Raw genomic sequence first — 25,832 nt, forward strand, 5'->3', positions numbered from 1 at the left:
GTGGTTGCAGTCACTCCTTTTAGATTTCTTTCAAGGTTCCAGAAAGATAAACTAATTCTGAACTAATTCTGAACTTGTTATTAAAATTAGAGTCACTTCAGGTTTGTCACCACATTTTAAACACCAGTCCACTGCTGACCATCGATTTAAAACACAAAACTGACCTAAGATCAGCATGTAGGGTCAGCTTCATTCTACTCCTACTCCGTCCCCTGGGCTGCTCTCTCCTCTCCCGGTCCAGCTTCAGCTCTGGAGCTCAGAGAGACCATCTCCATGGCATTGACATAAAGATCCATGCTGCTCACCCTGTTCACTCTCTTCTGCCTCCTGGTGGGCTAGGGAGACACAGCACCAACAGTCAGACATTTACTCACTAGTATCTCCATTCTCTCTCTCTCCCCCTCTCCCTCTCCCTCTAGTTTAAATGACTTGTAACGTCTGAGTAAATGTCTTTACCTTGTAGTACAGGTAGGAGGTGGTGATGGCTGTCAGTAGGATCAGCAGCACTACAACGTGTCTGATGATGAAGGCTGGCAGAGGAGAGGCTGCAAACAGAAACACCTTTGATGAGGGGACTGATCATCATCACATAGATCTGTGGGAAATCTGTCAATGACAAAGTTATAAGTCTGGTTCATGTTCAGTTACCTGTGATGGTGAGGGAGAGGAGCTCACTCTCAGAGGAGAAGTTATGAGAGAAAACATAATTGTCATAAACACAGCTGTAGTTCCCTTGGTGGGAGTCATCTGCAGCAGGGAAGAGGAAGGCAGCAGAGTGATTGACAGCTGGCTGGGTCTGGGTTCTGTTGGAGCCGGTGAACGTGAGGAGGAAGGAGCCTCCTGGGTACTGTGGCTGAGTGGAGCAGGTGATGGTGAAGTTGTAGCCCCTGAACATCTCGGGCCCCTGGTGGCCCCTGAAGACCCCTCCCATTGAGTCAGTCAGGAAGATATCAGGCTGGACCAGGAGATCTGTAACAATAAAAGAGAACAAGAAAAACCTCTTCAACTAGTTTCCTATAGATATGACAATAACATCAGCATGTAACAGTGCCAGCCACCCTCCCTCACAGGGCAACATGAGTAGTGGGCCTACAGTCACTGAGACAACACATGTTGATATCAGGCTGAAGCAGGACATCTGGAACAAGAGGAGAGAAAAAGAAAACGTAGCTCCTCAACTACTTTCCTCATTTAGATATGACAATAACATGACATGTGACAGTGGTAGTGAGTAGAGACATTCACTGAGGTAAAACTCAAATACAAAGCATTCTGGGATATTTAAGTTGTATTTGATTCCTACTTGACTGAGTGATCTATTTAGTAAAGCAGACTGACAAGTTAAACAGTCATCATGAGAGGTGCAGAGGAAGTTGTATGAATGAAGGAAATCAGTTGAATATAATTATAATATGTTGTTATTACCTGAGCAGATCACTGTGAGTTCAGGAAGGTGATCATAACTTCTCCAACACTCCCTCAGTGAAGACTCAGGCCCATAACATGTAACTCCAAACCCTCTAGTGGTGTTTCCAGGTAGTACTGAAACAGTGGAGCCACAACCCATCTGTCTACACACTACTGCAGACAAAAACATCCTGGTCCTGTCAGCAGTTCCCACAGTCCTCCACTCTCCCTGGTTGAACAGCTCCACTACACCAGCACAGCGACTGTCTCCTCCCACCAGCCTCACATCATCAGGCTCTGAGAAAATAAAAGAGAGAGACAGTAATCTTACTATTTTCTCACTGAAACACACCTATATTGTCTCTCATATTCTTCACTCCAGGTGAAAAACAATGTTGACTGAGTGACAAACTGTTTCTTACCTGAGCAGGTGAGTCCAACAGCATTACCAGGTAGGCAGGTGTTGTTCTCTCTGTCTGAGGTGTCACAGTCCAGGAGAAGGGACTCATTGCCTTTACACTGGAACTCTTTATCCCAGGTCTGACCCTCACCTTCTCCATAGAGCCCCCCCTGTAGAGCTGCAGGAGCCCCACAGCCAAGCTCCCCACAGACTACCTCTGCATCCTGCAGGTCAAAGTCAGCTTCACACACTGAGGCCCAGGACTGATTGGACTTCACCTCCACTCTCCCAGAGCAGAGACCAGCTCCATCCACAAGCCGCACAGACTCTGGAGAAAAAGAGTTGGTTGAACATTCAATCAGTTTTGTTGATGACAATGTCAAGGACTAAACACAAATATGTTGGATAAAAGATTGTAGTTTGCTATGTTTGATACTGTAAGAGGTAGAAATGGGTTCTTAGTCACTCAGGATCGGGTTGGGAATAATGCAGGCAGGAGACAGGAATAAGTTCACTTCACTTAATAGAAAATAAACAGCTGGACATCCATCAGGCAGCTTCACTTCAGTACCATCTGATCTACAATGTCTGATGCTATATGTCAGGGTCAGGATGGGCCAAGAGTAGAAAAGGTTACTGGTTATGATGACATCACTGGTGAGAACTCAGTGATAAAAATATATTTGATCTTTCCCATCTCTCCCTCTTCCTCCTCCTCTCTTTGTTACAGTCGTTGTGAGTAGAGACGTTCACTGAGATAACTCAAATACAAAGCATTCTGGGATATTTAAGGTGTATTTGATTCCTACTTGACTGAGTGATCTATTTAGTAAAGCAGACTGACAAGCTAAACAGTCATCATGAGAGGTGCAGAGGAAGTTGTATGAATGAAGGAAATCAGTTGAATATAATGATAATATGTTGATATTTCCTGAGCAGATCACTGTGAGTCCAGGAAGGAGATATAATACATGGACAAAAGTATGTGGAACTTTATGTGCTTCTGAGGTTCGTTCTGTGAGTTTTTGTGGTCTACCACTTCGCAGCTGAGCCGTTGTTGCTCCCAGACGTGCCACGTTGAAAGTCACTGAGACCTTCAGTAAGAACATTTTACTGCCGATGTTTGTGTATGGAGATTGCATGGCTGTGTGCTCGATTTTATACACCTGTCAGCTACAGGTGTGGCTGAAATAGCCAAACCCACTAATGTCCACTTACTTTTGGTAATATAGTGTATCTTGTTATTACCTGAGCAGATCACTGTGAGTCCAGGAAGGAGATCATGCATTCTTCTACACTCCCTCAGTGAAGACTCAGACCCAGAACAGGAAACTCCAAACCCTCTAGTGGTGTTTCCAGGTAGTGCTGAAACAGTGGAGCCACAACCCATATGTCTACACACTACTACAGCTATAGACATCACGTCAGAGAAAGATCCCACAGTCCTCCACTCTCCCTGGTCGTACCACTCCACTCCACCAGCACAGCGACTGTCTCCTCCCACCAGCCTCACATCATCAGGCTCTGAGAAAAGAAAAGAGAGAGACAGTAATCTTACTATTTTCTCACTGAAACACACCTATATTGTCTCTCATATTCTTCACTCCAGGTGAGAAACAATGTTGATTGAGTGACAAACTGTTTCTTACCTGAGCAGGTGAGTCCAACAGCATTACCAGGTAGGCAGGTGTTGTGTTTTCTGTCTGAGGTGTCACAGTCCAGGAGAAGGGACTCTTTGCCTTTACACTGGAACTCTTTATCCCAGGTCTGACCCTCACCTTCTCCATAGAGCCCCCCCTGTAGAGCTGCAGGAGCCCCACAGCCAAGCTCCCCACAGACTACCTCTGCATCCTGCCGGTCAAAGTCAGCTTCACACACTGAGGCCCAGGACTGATTGGACTTCACCTCCACTCTCCCAGAGCAGAGACCAGCTCCATCCACAAGCCGCACAGACTCTGGAGAAAAAGAGTTGGTTGAACATTCAATCAGTTTTGTTGATGACACTGTCAAGGACTAAACACAAATATGTTGGATAAAAGACAGTAGTTTGCTATGTTTGATACTGTAAGAGGTAGAAATGGGTTCTTTGTCACTCAGGATCGGGTTGGGAATAATGCAGGCAGGAGACAGGAATAAGTTCACTTCACTTTCTAGAAAATAAACAGCTGGACATCCATCAGGCAGCTTCACTTCAGTACCATCTGAACTACAATGATCTGCCCATGAACATCTCCCATAAACCAATATGACAAACACAAATATAATGTTTAAATACATCTGACATCTCTCCCTCTATTTAAATGAAATAAAAACACATAAAATATGATAAATGGTAATATTGTATAATGTATAAATAAATCTCTCAATATGACCAGTCTCTTACCTGAACAGGTCACATGACGATAATATCCACCATCACAGACACCAGGTCCTCCTATGATGTTACACCATCTAATAGAAGACTCATCTCTCCTACATCTCCACATCGTGACTCCTCTTCTTCCATCTTCAATCAGAGGTCCTCTAGATTCAGATACAGGATTCCCACAGTCCAGCTCTCTACACACAATATTAGCATCTCTCATCATTCTCCACCACCTAAAACATAGACCCAACCACTCTCCTTCATAGAAGACTTCCACTATCCCAGAACAGGAAGTGGTCCCATTCACCAGTCTGACTGAGTCTTCAGCTGTAAACAGCAGAGAGGAAAACACAGTGGTGAGGACAGATGATGACAGTGATTCTGTTATTCTAACAGCAGTAATGCTTTGTGGTTGACAAGTATTAAATAGTTCCATAAAACACTACTTGTTATTGGGGTTTAGAATGGTTTGTATGGACACATTAATTTCTCCATGTAGGATAATAAAGTTGACTAATATTGAACTGCTATAATCACTGTAGATTTATACTCTACCTACCTAGTGGACTGACGCTTTGAGCCTGGAGATCTGAGGAGAAAGAGAGAGAAAGAGACAGAGAGATAGAGAGAAACAAATGAGAAAGGGAGGAGTCAGAGGAAGAGGTTAAATGAACATCAACATGACCTTTCATGATGTGATGGGGAAGACAGGCTTATCGTTGGTATGGTGCAACAACACCCATGTGTACATACACTATATATACAAAAGTATGTGGACACCCCTTCAAATTCTGTCCCCATCTGGTCGTGCTGCTGCTCCAGTTTCAACTGTTCTGCCTGCGGCTATGGAACCCTGACCTGTTCACCGGACGTGCTTCCTGTCCCAGACCTGCTGTTTTCAACTCTCTAGAGACAGCAGGAGCGGTAGAGATACTCTGAGTGATCGGCTATGAAAAGCCAACTGACATTTACTCCTGAGGTGCTGACCTGTTGCACCCTCGACAACCACTGTGATTATTATTATTTGACCCTGCTGGTCGTCTATGAACGTTTGAACATCTTGGGTTTTAGGTTTCTGTACAGCACTTTGTGACATCAGCTGATGTAAGAAGTAAATGCATAAATAAATGTGATTTGATGACAGATTTGATAGTCCTCTGAGTGGATTAATTTAGTGGATTCTATTTCAGCCACACCCCTTCCTGACAGATATATAAATCAAGCACTCAGCCATGCAATCTCCATAGACAAACATTGTCAGTAGAATGGCCTTAATGAAGAGCTCAGTGACTTTCAATATTGTGATGTCATTATGGGGTATAGTGATGTCATTATGGGGTATTGTGATGTCATTATGAGGTATTGTGATGTCATTATGGGGTATAGTGATGTCATTATGGGGTATTGTGATGTCATTATGGGGTATAGTGATTTCATTATGGGGTATTGTGATGTCATTATGAGGTATAGTGATGTCATTATGGGGTATTGTGATGTCATTATGGGGTATAGTGATGTCATTATGGGGTATTGTGATGTCATTATGGGGTATTGTGATGTCATTATGGGGTATTGTGATGTCATTATGGGGTATAGGGCGGCAGGGTAGCCTAGTGGTTAGAGCGTTGGACTAGTGACCAGAAGGTTGCAAGTTCAAATCCCCGAGCTGACAAGGTACAAATCTATCGTTCCTAGGCCGTCCTAGTGCAGCGTGGATATAAATATAGATAAATATAGACTGGTTTGGGTCAGGGAGAGAGTTGAGTTATGTACTAGACTGGTTTGGGTCAGGGAGAGAGTTGAGTTATGTACTAGACTGGTGGGGGTCAGGGAGAGAGTTGAGTTATGTACTAGACTTTTGGGGGTCGGAGAGAGAGTTGAGTTATGTACTAGACTGGTGGGAGTCAGGGAGACAGTTGAGTTATGTACTAGACTGGTGGGGGTCGGGGAGAGAGTAGAGTTGTGAACTAGACTGGTGGGGGTCGGAGAGAGAGTTGAGTTATGTACTAGACAGGTGGGGGTCTGAGAGAGAGTTGAGTTATGTACTAGACAAGCCTAAAACTGAGATTATAAGAAGACACAGTGGCAGAATAAATTCAACCACACCTTTGTTTCATCACAAAACCAGAGAGCAACATCTGTCCTGTGAAGTCCACAAAACATATTACCTGTAACAAACAGATACATGACCTACAGCAGGTCAAAAAAGGTCATGTTTCTGACATTTTCTGACTACTCAACAACTATTGATTTAGAACCACAGAGTTACCGCAAGTCCCAAAGAAAACAGTAGCTGCCTCCACTATTCCAGCACCATTCACACTTCAACATTTCAACATCATCTAATCACCTCTGCTTAGTTAATTTAATGTTTCTGAATATGATGTGGCTGTAAACTCAATCGTTATACCTTTCCTATTGTGTGTGTGTGTGTGTGTGTGTGTGTGTGTGTGTGTGTGTGTGTGTGTGTGTGTGTGTGTGTGTGTGTGTGTGTGTGTGAGTGAGTGAGTGAGTAGAAAACATGTTGACTCCCCCATTGTAGAGAAACACCATCCTCCTCTTTCATGTATCCTACACGTCTATGACTCTGTCATACAGGACTCCATTTTAGTTATTTTTCTCCTAAGGTACCTGGATAAAATGCGTGCTGGAATAACTTCCTGACATGGGCAACGATGTGCCAGGCCATCTAGTTAACATTAACCTACTACATCTAGCTACAGTACATGTTGAACTTCCATCCTCTCAGGCCAGCTAGTTAACATTAACCTACTACATCTAGCTACAGTACATGTTGAACCTCCATCCTCTCAGGCCAGCTAGTTAACATTAACCTACTACATCTAGCTACAGTACATGTTGAACTTCCATCCTCTCAGGCCAGCTAGTTAACATTAACCTACTACATCTAGCTATATGTTGAACTTCCATCCTCTCAGGCCAGCTAGTTAACATTAGCCTACTACATCTAGCTACATGTTGAACCTCCATCCTCTCAGGCCAGCTAGTTAACATTAACCTACTACATCTAGCTACAGTACATGTTGATCTTCCATCCTCTCAGGCCAGCTAGTTAACATTAACCTACTACATCTAGCTACACTACATGTTGAACTTCCATCCTGTCAGGCCAGCTAGTTAACATTAACCTACTACATCTAGCTACAGTACATGTTGATCTTCCATCCTCTCAGGCCAGCTAGTTAACATTAACCTACTACATCTAGCTACACTACATGTTGAACTTCCATCCTGTCAGGCCAGCTAGTTAACATTAACCTACTACATCTAGCTACAGTACATGTTGAACTTCCATCCTGTCAGGCCAGCTAGTTAACATTAACCTACTACATCTAGCTACATGTTGAACCTCCATCCTGTCAGGCCAGCTAGTTAACATTAACCTACTACATCTAGCTACATGTTGAACCTCCATCCTGTCAGGCCAGCTAGTTAACATTAGCCTACTACATCTAGCTACACTACATGTTGAACTTCCATCCTCTCAGGCCAGCTAGTTAACATTAACCTACTACATCTAGCTACATGTTGAACTTCCATCCTCTCAGGCCAGCTAGTTAACATTAACCTACTACATCTAGCTACAGTACATGTTGAACTTCCATCCTGTCAGGCCAGCTAGTTAACATTAACCTACTACATCTAGCTACAGTACATGTTGAACTTCCATCCTCTCAGGCCAGCTAGTTAACATTAACCTACTACATCTAGCTACATGTTGAACTTCCATCCTCTCAGGCCAGCTAGTTAACATTAACCTACTACATCTAGCTACACTACATGTTGAACTTCCATCCTCTCAGGCCAGCTAGTTAACATTAACCTACTACATCTAGCTACAGTACATGTTGAACTTCCATCCTCTCAGGCCAGCTAGTTAACATTAACCTACTACATCTAGCTACATGTTGAACTTCCATCCTCTCAGGCCAGCTAGTTAACATTAACCTACTACATCTAGCTACATGTTGAACCTCCATCCTGTCAGGCCAGCTAGTTAACATTAACCTACTACATCTAGCTACAGTACATGTTGATCTTCCATCCTGTCAGGCCAGCTAGTTAACATTAGCCTACTACATCTAGCTACATGTTGATCTTCCATCCTGTCAGGCCAGCTAGTTAACATTAACCTACTACATCTAGCTACATGTTGATCTTCCATCCTGTCAGGCCAGCTAGTTAACATTAACCTACTACATCTAGCTACATGTTGAACTTCCATCCTGTCAGGCCAGGGGCACAACGTGTGAATTTCAAATCAAATCAAATGTTATTAGTCACATGTAGGTAGAGTTATTATAGTCACATGTAGGTAGAGTTATTATAGTGGCATGTAGGTAGAGTTATTATAGTCACATGTAGGTAGAGTTATTATAGTCACATGTAGGTAGAGTTATTATAGTCACATGTAGGTAGAGTTATTATAGTCACATGTAGGTAGGGGAAATAGGTTTTGTCGTGCCCTCTTCACAACTGTCTTGGTGTGCTTGGACCATGTTAGTTTGTTGGTAATGTGGACACCAAGGAACTTGAATCTCTCAACCTGCTCCATTGCAGGTTGAATTTATGGCTGGATCAGAATCTCTGTTATAATCATTGTCCAGTACAGAGAATAAAAACAACAAGTCCAACTCCCTCCACCCATGGCTAAATTAGGAAAGTGAATATTTTAGCTAGCTAGACAACAACACAATGAGATGCATTCAAGATTTTTTCTGTAAACGATGATATTTGGCTTGTGATGTGATTCACAGCTGAGCTCACTCAGTTTAGCTCAACGCTGATTGGCTATTAATCAATAAAACATTTATCAAGGGAGGCAAAATTCCCACTGGTTTCTCTTTCATTCAATGCTGTGGGCAACAATATAATAAACCCACAAAGTATCTAGAACTACACAACTACAAAATCTCAAAGTGAATGTAAATGCTATTTGGCCCTAAACAGACAGTCTGCCACTGTGAGCACCGTTTGTTCAAAAGACAAGTTCTAATTGACACACCAATTAGAACCTCACACAAAATATTCAAATTTACAATAGAACCAATTGCCCTTTATGGAGGTAAACTGTGGGGTCCACTAACCAATCAAGATTGTAAATACTGCATGGAGAAATCACTAATTAATATCCATCACTAATTAATATCCATCACTAATTAATATCCATCACTAATTAATATCCATTAATAATGAATATCCACCACTAATTAATATCCATCACTAATTAATATCCATCACTAATTAATATCCATCACTAATTCATATCCATTAACAATTAATATCCAGCACTAATTAATATCCATCACTAATTAATATCCATCACTAATTAATATCCATCACTAATTCATATCCATTAATAATTAATATCCACCACTAATTAATATCCATCACTAATTAATATCCATCACTAATTCATATCCATTAATAATTAATATCCAGCACTAATTAATATCCATCACTAATTAATATCCATCACTAATTAATATCCATCACTAATTCATATCCATCACTAATTAATATCCATTACTAATTAATATCCATCACTAATTAATATCCATTAATAATTAATATCCACCACTAATTAATATCCATTACTAATTAATATCCATTACTACTTAATATCCAGCACTAATTCATATCCATCACTAATTAATATCCATCACTAATTAATATCCATCACTAATTCATATCCATTAATAATTAATATCCACCACTAATTAATATCCATTACTAATTAATATCCAGCACTTATTCATATCCATCACTAATTAATATCCATCACTAATTAATATCCAGCACTAATTAATATCCATCACTAATTAATATCCAGCACTAATTAATATCCATCACTAATTAATATCCATCACTAATTAATATCCATCACTAATTAAAATCCATCACTAATTAATATCCATCACTAATTAATATCCATCACTAATTCATATCCATTAATAATTAATATCCAGCACTAATTAATATCCATCACTAATTAATATCCATCACTAATTAATATCCATCACTAATTCATATCCATTAATAATTAATATCCACCACTAATTAATATCCATCACTAATTAATATCCAGCACTAATTAATATCCATCACTAATTAATATCCATCACTAATTAATATCCATCACTAATTCATATCCATTAATAATTAATATCCAGCACTAATTAATATCCAGCACTAATTAATATCCATCACTAATTAATATCCATCACTAATTCATATCCATTAATAATTAATATCCACCACTAATTAATATCCATTACTAATTAATACCCATCACTAATTAATATTCATTACTAATTAATACACATCACTAATTAATATCAATCACTAATTAATACCCATCACTAATTAATATCCATCACTAATTAACATCCATCACTAATTAATACTCATTACTAATTAATATCCATTACTAATTAATACCCATCACTAATTAATACCCATCACTAATTCATATCCATCACTAATTCATATCCATCACTAATTAACATCCATCACTAATTAATATCCATCACTAATTAATATCCATCACAATTAATATCCATTACTAATTAATACCCATCACTAATTAATATCCATCACTAATTAATATCCATCACTAATTAACATCCATCACTAATTAATATCCATCAGTAATTAATATCCATCAATAATTATTATCCATCACTAATTAATACCCATTACTAATTAATATCCATCACTAATTAATACCCCTCACTAATTAATATCCATCACTAATTAATACCCATCACTAATTAACATCCATCACTAATTAATATCCATCACTAATTAATACCCATCACTAATTAATATCCCTCACTAATTAATATCCATCACTAATTAATATCCATCACTAATTAATATCCATCACTAATTAACATCCATCACTAATTAATATCCATCACTAATTAATACCCATCACTAATTAACATCCATCACTAATTAATATCCATCACTAATTTATACCCATCACTAATTAATACCCATCACTAATTAATATCCCTCACTAATTAATATCCATCACTAATTAATATCCATCACTAATTAATATCCATCACTAATTAACATCCATCACTAATTAATACCCATCACTAATTAATATCCCTCACTGATTAATATCCATCACTAATTAATATCCATCACTAATTAATATCCATCACTAATTAACATCCATCACTAATTAATATCCATCACTAATTAATATCCATCACTAATTAATATCCATCACTAATTAACATCCATCACTAATTAATATCCATCACTAATTCATATCCAGAAACAAGACTACAATGTCTATAACCACATAAAAACAAGAGAGCAGCACTGAAATACCAAGAGATGAACATGGAGAAAAGTCCCTTCATCCAGCTGGTCCTGAAGCTTAGTTCACAAACCACTACTAACCCAACAAAGCCTCAGGACAGAACTCAGACAGTCTGGCCCAAACAAATTATAACCAAACATATATAAATGATGGCAAACTAGCTGACCACTGTGACTGATAGAAAACTGACAAAAAAATGTACAATGTACAGACTCAGTGAGCATAGACTTGCTATTGAGAGAGGTAGGCAGAGAGAAGACAGGCTATGTGCCCACTGCCCACAAAATCAGTTGGATACTGAGCTGTTATTCCTAACCTCCTGCCAAATGTAAAACGATATAAGAGACACATATTTCCCTCAGATTACAAAGACCCCAAAATAATTTGAAAACAAATATAATATTGTTATCTGTTAGGTAAAATACCACAGTGTGCAATCATGTAATTTGTACTTCTACGTTTTGTACACACATCTCACACTCTCCTACACACACCAGCTGACTAAGAGGACCCTAGTGGAGCCAGCTGGTTGAGAGGGCCCTAGTGGAGCCAGGTGACTGAGAGGGCCCTAGTGGAGCCAGCTGGCTGAGAGGGCCCTAGTGGAGCCGGCTGGCTGAGAGGGCCCTAGTGGAGCCAGCTGGTTGAGAGGGCCCTAGTGGAGCCAGCTGACTGAGAGGGCCTTAGTGGAGCCAGCTGACTGAGAGGGCCCTAGTAGAGCCAGCTGACTGAGAGGGCCCTAGTGGAGCCAGCTGACTGAGAGCCCGCTGGCTCCACTAGGGCCCTCTCAACCAGCTGTCTGGTTGGACCTTTTGATCTTGACTCAGCTCATAGACCTCTATCATCTACACCCCTCCCTTCTCCTACTCTAACATAACACCAATATAATATATAATACATAATATATACTCTCATTCATTTACATAGAGACAGATACAATCAATGATTGACACACTGAATATACAACAGTCAGACGCATGACACCATCACAACTTAACTGACATTAGTGCCTGTCCCCAGATGGACAGTTAGACTACAGTAAAGTACATTTACAGGTGATCACATCATTGTCCTGCTTTGAGACACATTTTTACTGTCTGCTTCCAGTTGTATGTTATTTTACTAACCCTGCAAATTATAATATATCTTACAATATCAAATCATATCTCAGTAACTGTCACAAGTGTATATCAGTATAACAGCATCATACCTCTGCTCCACAACAGGGTCATCAGTACCACTGCAGGTATCATATCTGCCTCTAACTGGGGCTCCACTGAGCGAAACAAGTCTACTGTCATGAAGAGAGGACTGAAGAGTGAGAAATACTGCTAGGCTATATGACTTCTATCTCATTACTTCCCTACTTATATGACGTGACAAACTAAGCAGATAAGATCAGTTAAACCCACCTACATACAGGAAACACTGACATTAGAAAAACTCCACAGGAAACTGCTGGCAGAGCAGCAAAGTTACACATAGTGTGTCCTATAATATCACCTCTAACTTTCTACTGCTTGAGTTCACCTCTTATAGAATATTGGCTTAATGTTCGAGCACCTAAATATAAACAGTACCAGCACCCAAAATGAGTACTGATGAGGTCTCATGTTAGAGCAGGAGAAGGGGGGATGTGGTGTAGAAGCTAGAGGTCTGTTACCCAAGTCAACTCAACAGGCCTGATGCTATATGTCAGGGTCAGGCTGGGCTGGGACAAGAGAGGAAAAGGATACTGGTTATGATGACATCACTGGTGAGAAGTCAGTGATACAAATATATTCAGCTGATTTAAATGTCAGTTTTTCTCTCCCTCCTCCCCTGTCTCCTTCTACCAACTCAGTCTGTCAATAAGTCCTCTCTCTCTCTCCCTCCTCCCCTGTCTCCTTCTACCAACTCAGTCTGTCATTAAGTCCTATCTCTCTCTCTCATCTCTCTCTCCCTCCTCCCCTGTCTCCTTCTACCAACTCAGTCTGTCAATAAGTCCTCTCTCTCTCATCTCTCTCTCCCTCCTCCCCTGTCTCCTTCTACCAACTCAGTCTGTCAATAAGTCCTCTCTCTCTCATCTCTCTCTCCCTCCTCCCCTGTCTCCTTCTACCAACTCAGTCTGTCATTAAGTCCTATCTCTCTCTCTCTCATCTCTCTCTCCCTCCTCCCCTGTCTCCTTCTACCAACTCAGTCTGTCATTAAGTCCTATCTCTCTCTCTCATCTCTCTCTCCCTCCTCCCCTGTCTCCTTCTACCAACTCAGTCTGTCATTAAGTCCTATCTCTCTCTCTCTCATCTCTCTCTCCCTCCTCCCCTGTCTCCTTCTACCAACCCAGTCTGTCAGTAAGAACTAAACTCAGCAAAGAAGAAATGTCCTCTCACTGTCAACTGCGTTAATTTTCAGCAAACTTAACATGTGTAAATATTTGTATGAACATAGCAAGATTCAACAACTGAGACATGAACTGAACAAGTTCCACAGACATGTGACTAACAGAAATTGAAAAATGTGTCCCTGAACAAAGGGGGGAGAGGGTCAAAATCAAAAGTAACAGGCAGTATCTGGTGTGGCCACCAGCTGCATTAAGTACTGCAGTGCATCTCCTTCTCATGGACTGCACCATATTTGCCCGTTCTTGCTGTGAGATGTTACCCCACTCTTCCACAAAGGCACCTGCAAGTTCCCAGACATTTCAGTTCCCAGAAATGCCCTAGACCTCACCCTCCGATCCAACAGGTCCCAGACGTGCTCAATGGGATTGAGATCCGGGCTCTTCATTGGCCATGGCAGAACACTGATATTCCTGACTTGCAGGAAATCACGCACAGAACGAGCAGTATGGCTGGTGGCATTGTCATACTGGATGGTCATGTCAGGATGAGCCTGCAGGAAGGGTACCACATGAGGGAGGAGGATGGCTTCCCTGTAACGCACAGCATTGAGATTGCCTGCAATGACAACAAGCTCAGTCCGATGATTCTGTGACACACCGCCCCAGGCAATGACGGACCCTCCACCTCCAATCGATCCCGCTCCAGAGTACAGGCCTCGGTGTAAACGCTCATTCCTTCCTCACCCCTAGTGAGACAAAACCGCGACTCATCAGTGAAGAGCACTTTTGCCAGTCCTGTCTGGTCCAGCGACGGTGGGTTTGTGCCCATAGGTGACGTTGTTGCCAGTGATGTCTGGTGAGGACCTGCGTTACAACAGGCCTACAAGCCCTCAGTCCAGCCTCTCTCAGCCTATTGCGGACAGTCTGAGCACTGATGGAGGGATTGTGCATTCCTGGTGTATATCGGGCAGTTGCTGTTGCCATCCTGTACCTGTCCCGTAGGTGTGATGTTTGGATGTACCGATCCTGTGCAGATGTTGTTACACATGGTCTGCCACTGCGAGGATCATCAGCTGTCCATCCTGTCTCCCTGTAGAGCTGTCTTAGGCGTCTCACAGTACGGACATTGCAATTTATTGCCCTGGCCACATCTGCAGTTGTCATGCCTCCATGCAGTATGCCTAAGGCACGTTCAGGAAGATGAGCAGGGACCCTGGGCATCTTTCTTTTGGTGTTTTTCAGAGTCAGTAGAAAGGCCTCTTTAGTGTCCTAAGTTTTTATAACTGTGACCTTAATTGCCTACCATCTGTAAGCTGTTAGTGTCTTAACGACCGTTACACAGGTGCACATTCATTAATTGTTTATGGTTCACTGAACAAGCATGAAAAACAGTGTTAAATCCTTTACAATGAAGATCTGTGTAGTTATTTGGAATTTTACGAATTATCTGAAAGACAGGGTCCTGAAAAAGGAACATTTATTTTTTTGCTGAGATTCTCTCATCTCTCTTCCTCCTCCCTTGTCTCCTTCTCTCAACCCAGTCTGTCAGTAAATCCCCTCTCTCTCTCTCTCTCTCTCTCTCCTCTCCCTCCCCCTGAAAAATACTGCTAGGCTATATGACTTCTATCTATCCCTTACTAATATGATGTGACAAACCTTTAAGCAGATAAGATCAGTTCAACACACCTACCTACAGGAAACACTGACATTTGAAAAACTCCACAGGAAATTGCTGGCAGAGCAGCAAAGTTACACATAGTGTGTCCTATAATATCACCTCTAACTTTCTACTGCTTGAGTTCACCTCTTATAGAATATTGGCTTAACGTTCCAGCACCTAAATAGAAACAGTACCAGCACCCAAAATGAGTACTGATGAGGTCTCATGTTAGAGCAGGAGAAGGGGGGATGTGGTGTAGAAGCAAGAGGTCTGTTACCCAAGTCAAGTCAACAGGCCTGATGCTATATGTCAGGGTCAGGCTGGGCTGGACCAAGAGAGGAAAAGGATACTGGTTATGATGACATCACTGGTGAGAAGTCAGTGATGAAAATATATTCAGCTGATTTAAATGTCAGTTTTTCTCTCCCTCCTCCCCTGTCTCCTTCTACCAACTCAGTCTGTCAATAAGTCCTATCTCTCTCTCTCATCTCTCTCTCCCTCCTCCCCTGTCTCCTTCTACCAACTCAGTCTGTCAATAAGTCATATCTCTCTCTCCCTCCTCCCCTGTCTCCTTCTACCAACTCAGTCTGTCAATAAGTCCTATCTCTCTCTCTCTCATCTCTCTCTCCCTCCTCCCCTGTCTCCTTCTACCAACTCAGTCTGTCAATAAGTCCTCTCTCTCTCTCCCTCCTCCCCTGTCTCCTTCTACCAACTCAGTCTGTCAATAAGTCCTATCTCTCTCTCATCTCTCTCTCCCTCCTCCCCTGTCTCCTTCTACCAACTCAGTCTGTCAATAAGTCTTATATCTCTCTCCTCCCCTGTCTCCTTCTACCAACTCAGTCTGTCAATAAGTCCTCTCTCTCTCTCCCTCCTCCCCTGTCTCCTTCTACCAACTCAGTCTGTCAATAAGTCCTATCTCTCTCTCTCTCATCTCTCTCTCCCTCCTCCCCTGTCTGCTTCTACCAACCCAGTCTGTCAATAAGTCATATCTCTCATCTCTCTCTCCCTCCTCCCCTGTCTCCTTCTGCCAACCCAGTCTGTCAGTAAGAACTAAACTCAGCAAAAAAAGAAACGTCCTCTCACTGTCAACTGTGTTAATTTTGAGCAAACTTAACATGCGTAAATATTTGTATGAACAAAACAAGATTCAACAACTGAGACATAAACTGAACATGTTCCACAGACATGTGACTAACATAAATTTAATAATGTGTCCCTTAACAAAGGGGGGGTCAAAATCAAAAGTCACAGTCAGTATCTGGTGTGGCCACCAGCTGCATTAAGTACTGCAGTGCATTTCCTCATGGACTGCACCAGATTTGCCAGTTCTTGCTGTGAGATGTTACCCCACTATTCCACCAAGGCACCTGCAAGTTCCCAGACATTTCTGGGGAGAATGGCCCTAGCCCTCACCCTTCTATCCAACAGGTCCCAGACATGCTCAATGGGACTGAGATCCTGGCTCTTCGCTGGCCATGGCAAAACACTGGTATTCCTGTCTTGCTGGAAATCATACACAGAACGAGCAGTATGGCTGGTGGCATTGTCAGCTTGTTGTTGTTGTCATTGTCATGGTTGTTCCTGTTGGGTTGCAACTTCCCCAGCTTGTTGTTGTTGTTGTTGTCATTGTCATGGTTGTCCTGTTGGGTAGCAACTTCACCAGCGTGTTGTTGTTGTTGTCATGGTTGTTCCTGTAGGGTAGCAACTTCACCAGCTTGTTGTTGTTGTTGCCATGGTTGTTGCTGTTGGGTAGTAACTTCACCAGCTTGTTGTTGTTGTTGTTGTATTTTCCTGACTGTCTCTACTGATGGCCTCTAACAGCAGAATAAAATAAGTGGGATATTTAAACAGCACTGAAACAGAGTAGGTTGCTAGTTGACGATGTGTTGTAAATTGTTTCAATGCTGCCGTCTACAGATCTTCTAATGTATTGTAATACCACATGTACCAATACAGTAGAATAGACAGGGACACTGTGTAATGATACAATGACCCTCCATCCAATGTTCTGCTGCTGTTGTGCAACATTGTGACGCCACTGACATGTTTACAGGTTGCCATGCCGACGAAAGAGAAGGTGTTTTCATTCTGTAACAAGGCCTTCACTTCAGTCTGGATGGCTGGTTGACTGCAGACAGGTTACACAGTATCAGTGGAGGTGTTAGGCTGTTTCTGCTCTCCTCCCAACTACTAATGGAATTGTCCTGCCAATGCAACGTCTGAAAATGTATCCAGTCACTACTGTAAGTCTCTCTGGATAAGAGCGTCTGCTAAATTACTCACATGTTCAATGTAATGTTCAGTTTGACAATATCAATGGAATAGACCAAAGCAGAGCCATGTATTTAGATATGAACAGATATCTCGATGGAGGATAATGTCAGTATTTAGCTACGTTATTAGCTGTTTTGCTCACCAAAGGTGGAACAAAGTGAAACTGTTGATGTCAAAGCCTCAGTTCCGGGAGAGTAGTGGGTGAAACCATTCACCTCAGGAAAAGGGGTGATATAAATAACGTTTCCTTTCATTATGTGTTACTGAATTCATTAAAATATTTGCTGCCATTGTAGTAAGGTTGGTAATACGAGAGGTATTCGGACCTACCATTTTTGTATTATTTTCTTTGAAAGAACAACTAGTGTGTTTTGAGTGCTTCTCCCCTATTTGGGAAGTTGGTCTGCCCGCTCCTCAGTCTGACAGATATTCTGAGAGCAGGTTCGAGTCCTCTTCCTCTGTACATAAAAACTGTTTCAAACTGTATAACACAATAGTGGTTTTGGAAAACTGGTTCACATATCCTAAAGTCAATAGCGAATGTGGCTCTGTAGATATTTATTTAGCCGTTCATGAATTGAAGACCTATTTCAGCCAGTTAACCAAGTTGTTGCTGTCTTAGCTAGCCGTGTTAATGACGAGCTAACGAGCACCGTTGGTCTCTGCACTAAAATGTCACGCTAGTTATTACCAGCAGGTGATTTACTAGCAGGTGACTTATTGAAATATTAAGTGAATGTTTATTTTCTTACTACCTTAAAAGGTTTATATAAAAGGGTTGTACTTGTGCTCTGTATTTATGGATTAATATCACTTCACATTGAGGGTTTGTATCACTAACGTTACTGTTGTTCCTATCTAACAGATATCTTGTGTCCTACCTAACCATGTATCACTACTGTTGTTCCTATCTAACATATATCTTGTGTCCTACCTAACCATGTGTCACTACTGTTGTTCCTATCTAACAGATATATTGTGTCCTACCTAACCATGTGTCACTACTGTTGTTCCTATCTAACATATATATTGTGTCCTACCTAACCATGTATCACTACTGTTGTTCCTATCTAACAGATATCTTGTGTCCTACCTAACCATGTGTCACTACTGTTGTTCCTATCTAACAGATATCTTGTGTCCTACCTAACCATGTGTCACTACTGTTGTTCCTATCTAACAGATATCTTGTGTCCTACCTAACCATGTATCACGACTGTTGCTATTATATTACTGAACAGTACAGCTTGGGTTGGTCTACTATTATCCTACTGAACAGTACAGATTGGGTTTGTCTACTATTATCCTACTGAACAGTACAGCTTGGGTTGGTCTACTATTATCCTACTGAACAGTGCAGCTTGGGTTGGTCTACTATTATCCTACTGAACAGTACAGCTTGGGTTGGTCTACTATTATCCTACTGAACAGTACAGCTTGGGTTGGTCTACTATTATCCTACTGAACAGTACAGCTTGGGTGGGTCTACTATTATCCTACTGAACAGTACAGCTTGGGTGGGTCTACTATTATCCTACTGAACAGTACAGCTTGGGTGGGTCTACTATTATCCTACTGAACAGTTCAGCTTGGGTTGGTCTACTATTATTCTACTGAACAGTACAGCTTGGGTTGGTCTACTATTATCCTACTGAACAGTACAGCTTGGATTGGTCTACTATTATCCTACTGAACAGTACAGCTTGGGTTGGTCTACTATTATCCTACTGAACAGTACAGCTTGGGTTGGTCTACTATTATCCTACTGAACAGTACAGCTTGGGTTGGTCTACTATTATCCTACTGAACAGTACAGCTTGGGTTGGTCTACTATTATCCTACTGAACAGTACAGCTTGTGTTGGTCTGCTATTATCCTACTGAACAGTACCACTTGGGTTGGTCTACTATTATCCTACTGAACAGTACCACTTGGGTTGGTCTACTATTATCCTACTGAACAGTACAGCTTGGGTTGGTCTACTATTCTACTGAACAGTACAACTTGGGTTGGTCTACTATTATCCTGAACAGTACAGCTTGGGTTGGTCTACTATTATCCTACTGAACAGTACCACTTGGGTTGGTCTACTATTATCCTACTGAACAGTACAGCTTGGGTTGGTCTACTATTATCCTACTGAACAGAACAGCTTGGGTTGGTCTACTATTATCCTACTGAACAGTACAGCTTGGGTTGGTCTACTATTATCCTACTGAACAGTACAGCTTGGGTTGGTCTACTATTATCCTGCTGAAAAGTACAGCTTGGGTTGGTCTACTATTATCCTACTGAACAGTACAGCTTGGGTTGGTCTACTATTATCCTACTGAACAGTACAGCTTGGGTTGGTCTACTATTATCCTACTGAACAGTACAGCTTGGGTTGGTCTACTATTATCCTACTGAACAGTACAGCTTGGGTTGGTCTACTGTTATCCTACTGAACAGTACAGCTTGGGTTGGTCTACTATTATCCTACTGACCAGTACCACTTGGGTTGGTCTACTATTATCCTACTGAACAGTACCACTTGGGTTGGTCTACTATTATCCTACTGAACAGTACAGCTTGGGTTGGTCTACTATTATCCTACTGAACAGTACAGCTTGGGTTGGTCTACTATTATCCTACTGAACAGTACAGCTTGGGTTGGTCTACTATTATCCTACTGAACAGTACCACTTGGGTTGGTCTACTATTATCCTACTGAACAGTACCACTTGGGTTGGTCTACTATTATCCTACTGAACAGTACAGCTTGGGTTGGTCTACTATTATCCTACTGAACAGTACCACTTGGGTTGGCCTGTAACAAGTAATTAAAGAGTAAAAAGTAATTAAAGAGCAACAGTAAAATAACAACAGCAGGACTATATACAGGTCAGTACCTGGCTCTCCAGAGAAGACAGGCTATGTGCACACAACCCACAAAATGAGGTGGAAACTGAGATGCACTTCCTATCCTCCTGCCAAATGTATGACCAGTTAATTCATATTGTATTTTGTAGTCTGTCCAAGAGGGGAATAACACAGACTGATCTCAGTTAATTCATACTGTATGTTGTAGTCTGTATAATAATTAAATCACACCAGACTTATCTCAGTTAATTCATACTGTATGTTGTAGTCTGTCCATGAGGGGAATCACACAGACTGATCTCAGTTAATTCATACTGTATGTTGTAGTCTGTCCAAGAGGGGAATCACACAGACTGATCTCAGTTAATTCATACTGTAGGTTGTAGTCTGTCCAAGAGGGGAATCACACAGACTGATCTCAGTTAATTCATACTGTAGGTTGTAGTCTGTCCATGAGGGGAATCACACAGACTGATCTCAGTTAATTCATACTGTTTGTTGTAGTCTGTTCAAGAGGGGAATCACACAAGACTGATCTCAGTTAATTCATACTGTATGTTGTAGTCTGTCCAAGAGGGGAATCACACAGACTGATCTCAGTTCATTCATACTGTATGTTGTAGTCTGTCCAAGAGGGGAATCACACAGACTGATCTCAGTTAATTCATACTGTAGTTTGTAGTCTGTCCATGAGGGGAATCACACAGACTGATCTCAGTTAATTCATACTGTTTGTTGTAGTCTGTTCAAGAGGGGAATCACACAAGACTGATCTCAGTTAATTCATACTGTATGTTGTAGTCTGTCCAAGAGGGGAATCACACAGACTGATCTCAGTTAATTCATACTGTATGTTGTAGTCTGTCCAAAAGGGGAATCACACAGACTGATCTCAGTTAATTCATACTGTATGTTGTAGTCTGTCCAAGAGGGGAATCACACAGACTGATCTCAGTTAATTCATACTGTATGTTGTAGTCTGTCCAAAAGGGGAATCACACAGACTGATCTCAGTTAATTCATACTGTATGTTGTAGTCTGTCCAAGAGGGGAATCACACAAGACTGACATCCTGTCATTTTATTACAAACATTCAATTGATTACATGGCAGTTTAGAGAGCAACATCACAACAATAATCTACTAATAATCTACTACATAATCAATAATCAATATCATAACATTTATAATCAACAACATCATGAGGTAAACAACAACAAAAACGAAATGACTTGAGAAAAAGATGATGCCTTTATTCAAACATGTTTCAAAATACAAAGAATGAACAGATGATTATAATAATACCTGGACTAATAATGGAGACACTTCAAGATAAAGCATCTAAGAGACACTAAATAAGATAAAGAATCTAAGAGACACTAAATAAGATAAAGAATCTAAGAGACACTAAATATGATAAAGAATCTAAGAGACACTAAATAAGATAAAGAATCTAAGAGACACTAAATAAGATAAAGAATCTAAGAGACACTAAATAAGATAAAGAATCTAAGAGACACTAAATAAGATAAAGAATCTAAGAGACACTAAATAAGATGAAGACAAAAGCAAAAAGCATTCTGGAACACAAAACAGATTAAAACCCCATGTTACCAAAACACATGTTACCCAGAACCCCATGTTACCAAAACCACATGTTACCCAGAACCCCATGTTACCAAAACCACATGTTACCCAGAACCCCATGTTACCAAAACCACATGTTACCCAGAACCCCATGTTACCCAGAACCACATGTTACCCAGAACCCCATGTTACTAAAACCACATGTTACCCCAAACCCCATGTTACCCAAACCACATGTTACCCAGAACCCCATGTTACCAAAACCACATGTTACCCAGAACCCCATGTTACCCAGAACCACATGTTACCCAGAACCCCATGTTACCAAAACCACATGTTACCCAGAACCCCATGTTACCCAGAACCCCATGTTACCAAAACCACATGTTACCCAGAACCCCATGTTACCCAAAACCCCATGTTACCCCAAACCCCATGTTACCCAAAATCCCATGTTACCCAGAACCCCATGTTACCCCAAACCCCATGTTACCCAAAACCCCATGTTACCCAAAACCCCATGTTACCCAAAACCCCATGTTACCCCAAACCCCATGTTACCCAAAACCCCATGTTACCCAGAACCCCATGTTACCCAAAACCCCATGTTACCAGAACCCCATGTTACCCAAAACCCCATGTTACCAGAACCCCATGTTACCCAAAACCCCATGTTACCCAAACCCCATGTTACCCAAAACCCCATGTTACCCAAAACCCCATGTTACCAGAACCCCATGTTACCCAAAACCCCATGTTACCCAAACCCCATGTTACCCAAAACCCCATGTTACCAGAACCCCATGTTACCCAAAACCCCATGTCACCAGAACCCCATGTTACCAGAACCCCATGTTACCCAAAACCCCATGTTACCAGAACCCCATGTTACCAGAACCCCATGTTACCCAAACCCCATGTTACCCAAAACCCCATGTTACCAGAACCCCATGTTACCCAAAACCCCATGTTACCCAAAACCCCATGTTACCCAAAACCCCATGTTACCCAGAACCCCATGTTTCTCTGGTGGTAAAAACCAAACTAAATGAATAATGGTGGTTGCAGTCACTCCTTTTAGATTTCTTCCTAGGTTCTAGAAAGATAAACTAATTCTGAACTTGTTATTAAAATTAGAACCACTTCAGGTTTGTCAACACATTTTAAACACCAGTCCACTGCTGACCATCGATTTAAAACACAAAACTGACCTAAGATCAGCATGTAGGGTCAGCTTCATTCTACTCCTACTCCGTCCCCTGGGCTGCTCTCTCCTCTCCCGGTCCAGCTTCAGCTCTGGAGCTCAGAGAGACCATCTCCATGGCATTGACATAAAGATCCATGCTGCTCACCCTGTTCACTCTGTTCTGCCTCCTGGTGGGCTAGGGAGACACAGCACCAACAGTCAGACACTTACTCTCTAGTATCTCCATTCTCTCTCCCTCTCTCTCTCCCCCTCACCCTCTAGTTTAAATGACTTGTAACATCTGAGTAAATGTCTTTACCTTGTAGTACAGGTAGGAGGTGGTGATGGCTGTCAGTAGGATCATCAGCACTACAACGTGTCTGATGATGAAGGCTGGCAGAGGAGAGGCTGCAAACAGAAACACCTTTGATGAGGGGACTGATCATCATCACATAGATCTGTGGGAAATCTGTCAATGACAAAGTTATAAGTCTGGTTCATGTTCACTTACCTGTGATGGTGAGGGAGAGGAGCTCACTCTCAGAGGAGAAGCTATGAGAGAAAACATAATTGTCATAAACACAGCTGTAGTTCCCTTGGTGGGAGTCATCTGCAGCAGGGAAGAGGAAGGCAGCAGAGTGATTGACAGCTGGCTGGGTCTGGGTTCTGTTGGAGCCGGTGAACGTGAGGAGGAAGGAGCCTCCTGGGTACTGTGGCTGAGTGGAGCAGGTGATGGTGAAGTTGTAGCCCCTGAACATCTCGGGCCCCTGGTGGCCCCTGAAGACCCCTCCCATTGAGTCAGTCAAAGAGATTTCAGGCTGGACTGTATCAATAAAAGAGAACAAGAAAAACCTCTTCAACAAGTTTCCTATAGATATGACAATAACATCAGCATGTAACAGTGCCAGCCACCCTCCCTCACAGGGCAACATGAGTAGTGGGCCTACAGTCACTGAGACAACATATATTGATATCAGGCTGACGCAGGACATCTGGAACAAGAGGAGAGAAAACGAAAACGTAGCTCCTCAACTACTTTCCTCATTTAGATATGACAATAACATGACATGTGACAGTGGTAGTGAGTAGAGACATTCACTGAGATAACACTCACATACATTCTGGGATATTTAAGTTGTATTTGATTCCTACTTGACTGAGTGATCTATTTAGTAAAGCAGACTGACAAGTTAAACAGTCATCATGAGAGGTGCAGAGGAAGTTGTATGAATGAAGGAAATCAGTTGAATATAATTATAATATGTTGATATATTTCCTGAGCAGATCACTGTGAGTCCAGGAAGGAGATATAATACATGGACAAAAGTATGTGGAACTCAGCAGTGAGTTTTACAACAGAGGATTATTTTACTCTCTACGTGGTTCAGAACTCGGTGGTTCTGTGAGCTTGTGTTGTCTACCACTTCGCAGCTGAGTCGTTGTTGCTCCTAGACTTGCCACGTTGAAAGTCACTGAGATATCCAGTAAGGCCATTCTACTGCCAATGTTTGTCCTTGGAGATTGCATGGCTGTGTGCTTGATTTTATACACCTGTCAGTAACAGGAATCCACAAATGTCCACATCATTTTGGCAATATAGTGTATCTTGTTTTTACCTGAGCAGATCACTGTGAATCCAGGAGAGAGATCATAACTTCTCCAACACTCCCTCAGTGAAGACTCAGACCCAGAACAGGAAACTAAAAACCCTCTAGTGGTGTTTCCAGGTAGTTCTGAAACAGTGGAGCCACAACCCAGCTGTCGACACACTACTGTAGCTATAGACCTCACGCCAGAGGAAGATCCCACAGTCCTCCACTCTCCCTGGTCGTACCTCTCCACTCCACCTGCACAGCGACTGCCTCCTCCCACCAGCCTCACATCATCAGGCTCTGAGAAAAGAAAAGAGAGAGACAGTAATCTTACTATTTTCTCACTAAAACACACCTATATTGTCTCTCATATTCTTCACTCCAGATGAGAAACAATGTTGTTGAGTGACAAACTGTTTCTTACCTGAGCAGGTGAGTCCAACAGCATTACCAGGTAGGCAGGTGTTGTTTTCTCTGTCTGAGGTGTCACAGTCCAGGAGAAGGGACTCATTACCTTTACACTGGAACTCTTTATCCCAGGTCTGACCCTCACCTTCTCCATAGAGTCCCCCCTGTAGAGATGCAGGAGCCCCACAGCCAACATCCCTACAGACTACCTCTGCATCCTGCCGGTCAAAGTCAGCTTCACACACTGAGGCCCAGGACTGATTGGACTTCACCTCCACTCTCCCAGAGCAGAGACCAGCTCCACCCACAAGCCGCACAGACTCTGGAGAAAATGAGTTGGTTGACCATTCAATCAGTTTTGTTGATGACATTGTCAAGGACTAAACACAAATATGTTGGATAATAGATTGTA

At 41.8% G+C, this 25,832-nt stretch overlaps 1 protein-coding gene across 1 annotated transcript in view; it reads right to left on the reverse strand.

Annotated features, from left to right (window-relative positions):
* Positions 1-661: 661 nt before the first annotated feature.
* LOC110511351 (deleted in malignant brain tumors 1 protein-like) overlaps positions 662-25,832 on the reverse strand; it is a gene marked incomplete at its 3' end in the record, with an annotated part of 52,260 nt that continues 27,089 nt past the window's right edge. Inside the window, exons 2-7 of the mRNA XM_036933977.1 lie at positions 4,191-4,499; positions 3,457-3,762; positions 3,056-3,331; positions 1,830-2,135; positions 1,426-1,704; positions 662-969 (exon numbers count right to left, since the gene is read on the reverse strand). Of these exons, the coding sequence (XP_036789872.1) occupies positions 662-969; positions 1,426-1,704; positions 1,830-2,135; positions 3,056-3,331; positions 3,457-3,762; positions 4,191-4,395 (1,680 nt within the window). The remainder of the gene's footprint in view (positions 970-1,425; positions 1,705-1,829; positions 2,136-3,055; positions 3,332-3,456; positions 3,763-4,190; positions 4,500-25,832) is intronic.

Source organism: Oncorhynchus mykiss, chromosome 10, assembly GCF_013265735.2.
Source record: "Oncorhynchus mykiss isolate Arlee chromosome 10, USDA_OmykA_1.1, whole genome shotgun sequence".
In the NCBI taxonomy this organism is placed as follows: domain Eukaryota; kingdom Metazoa; phylum Chordata; class Actinopteri; order Salmoniformes; family Salmonidae; genus Oncorhynchus; species Oncorhynchus mykiss.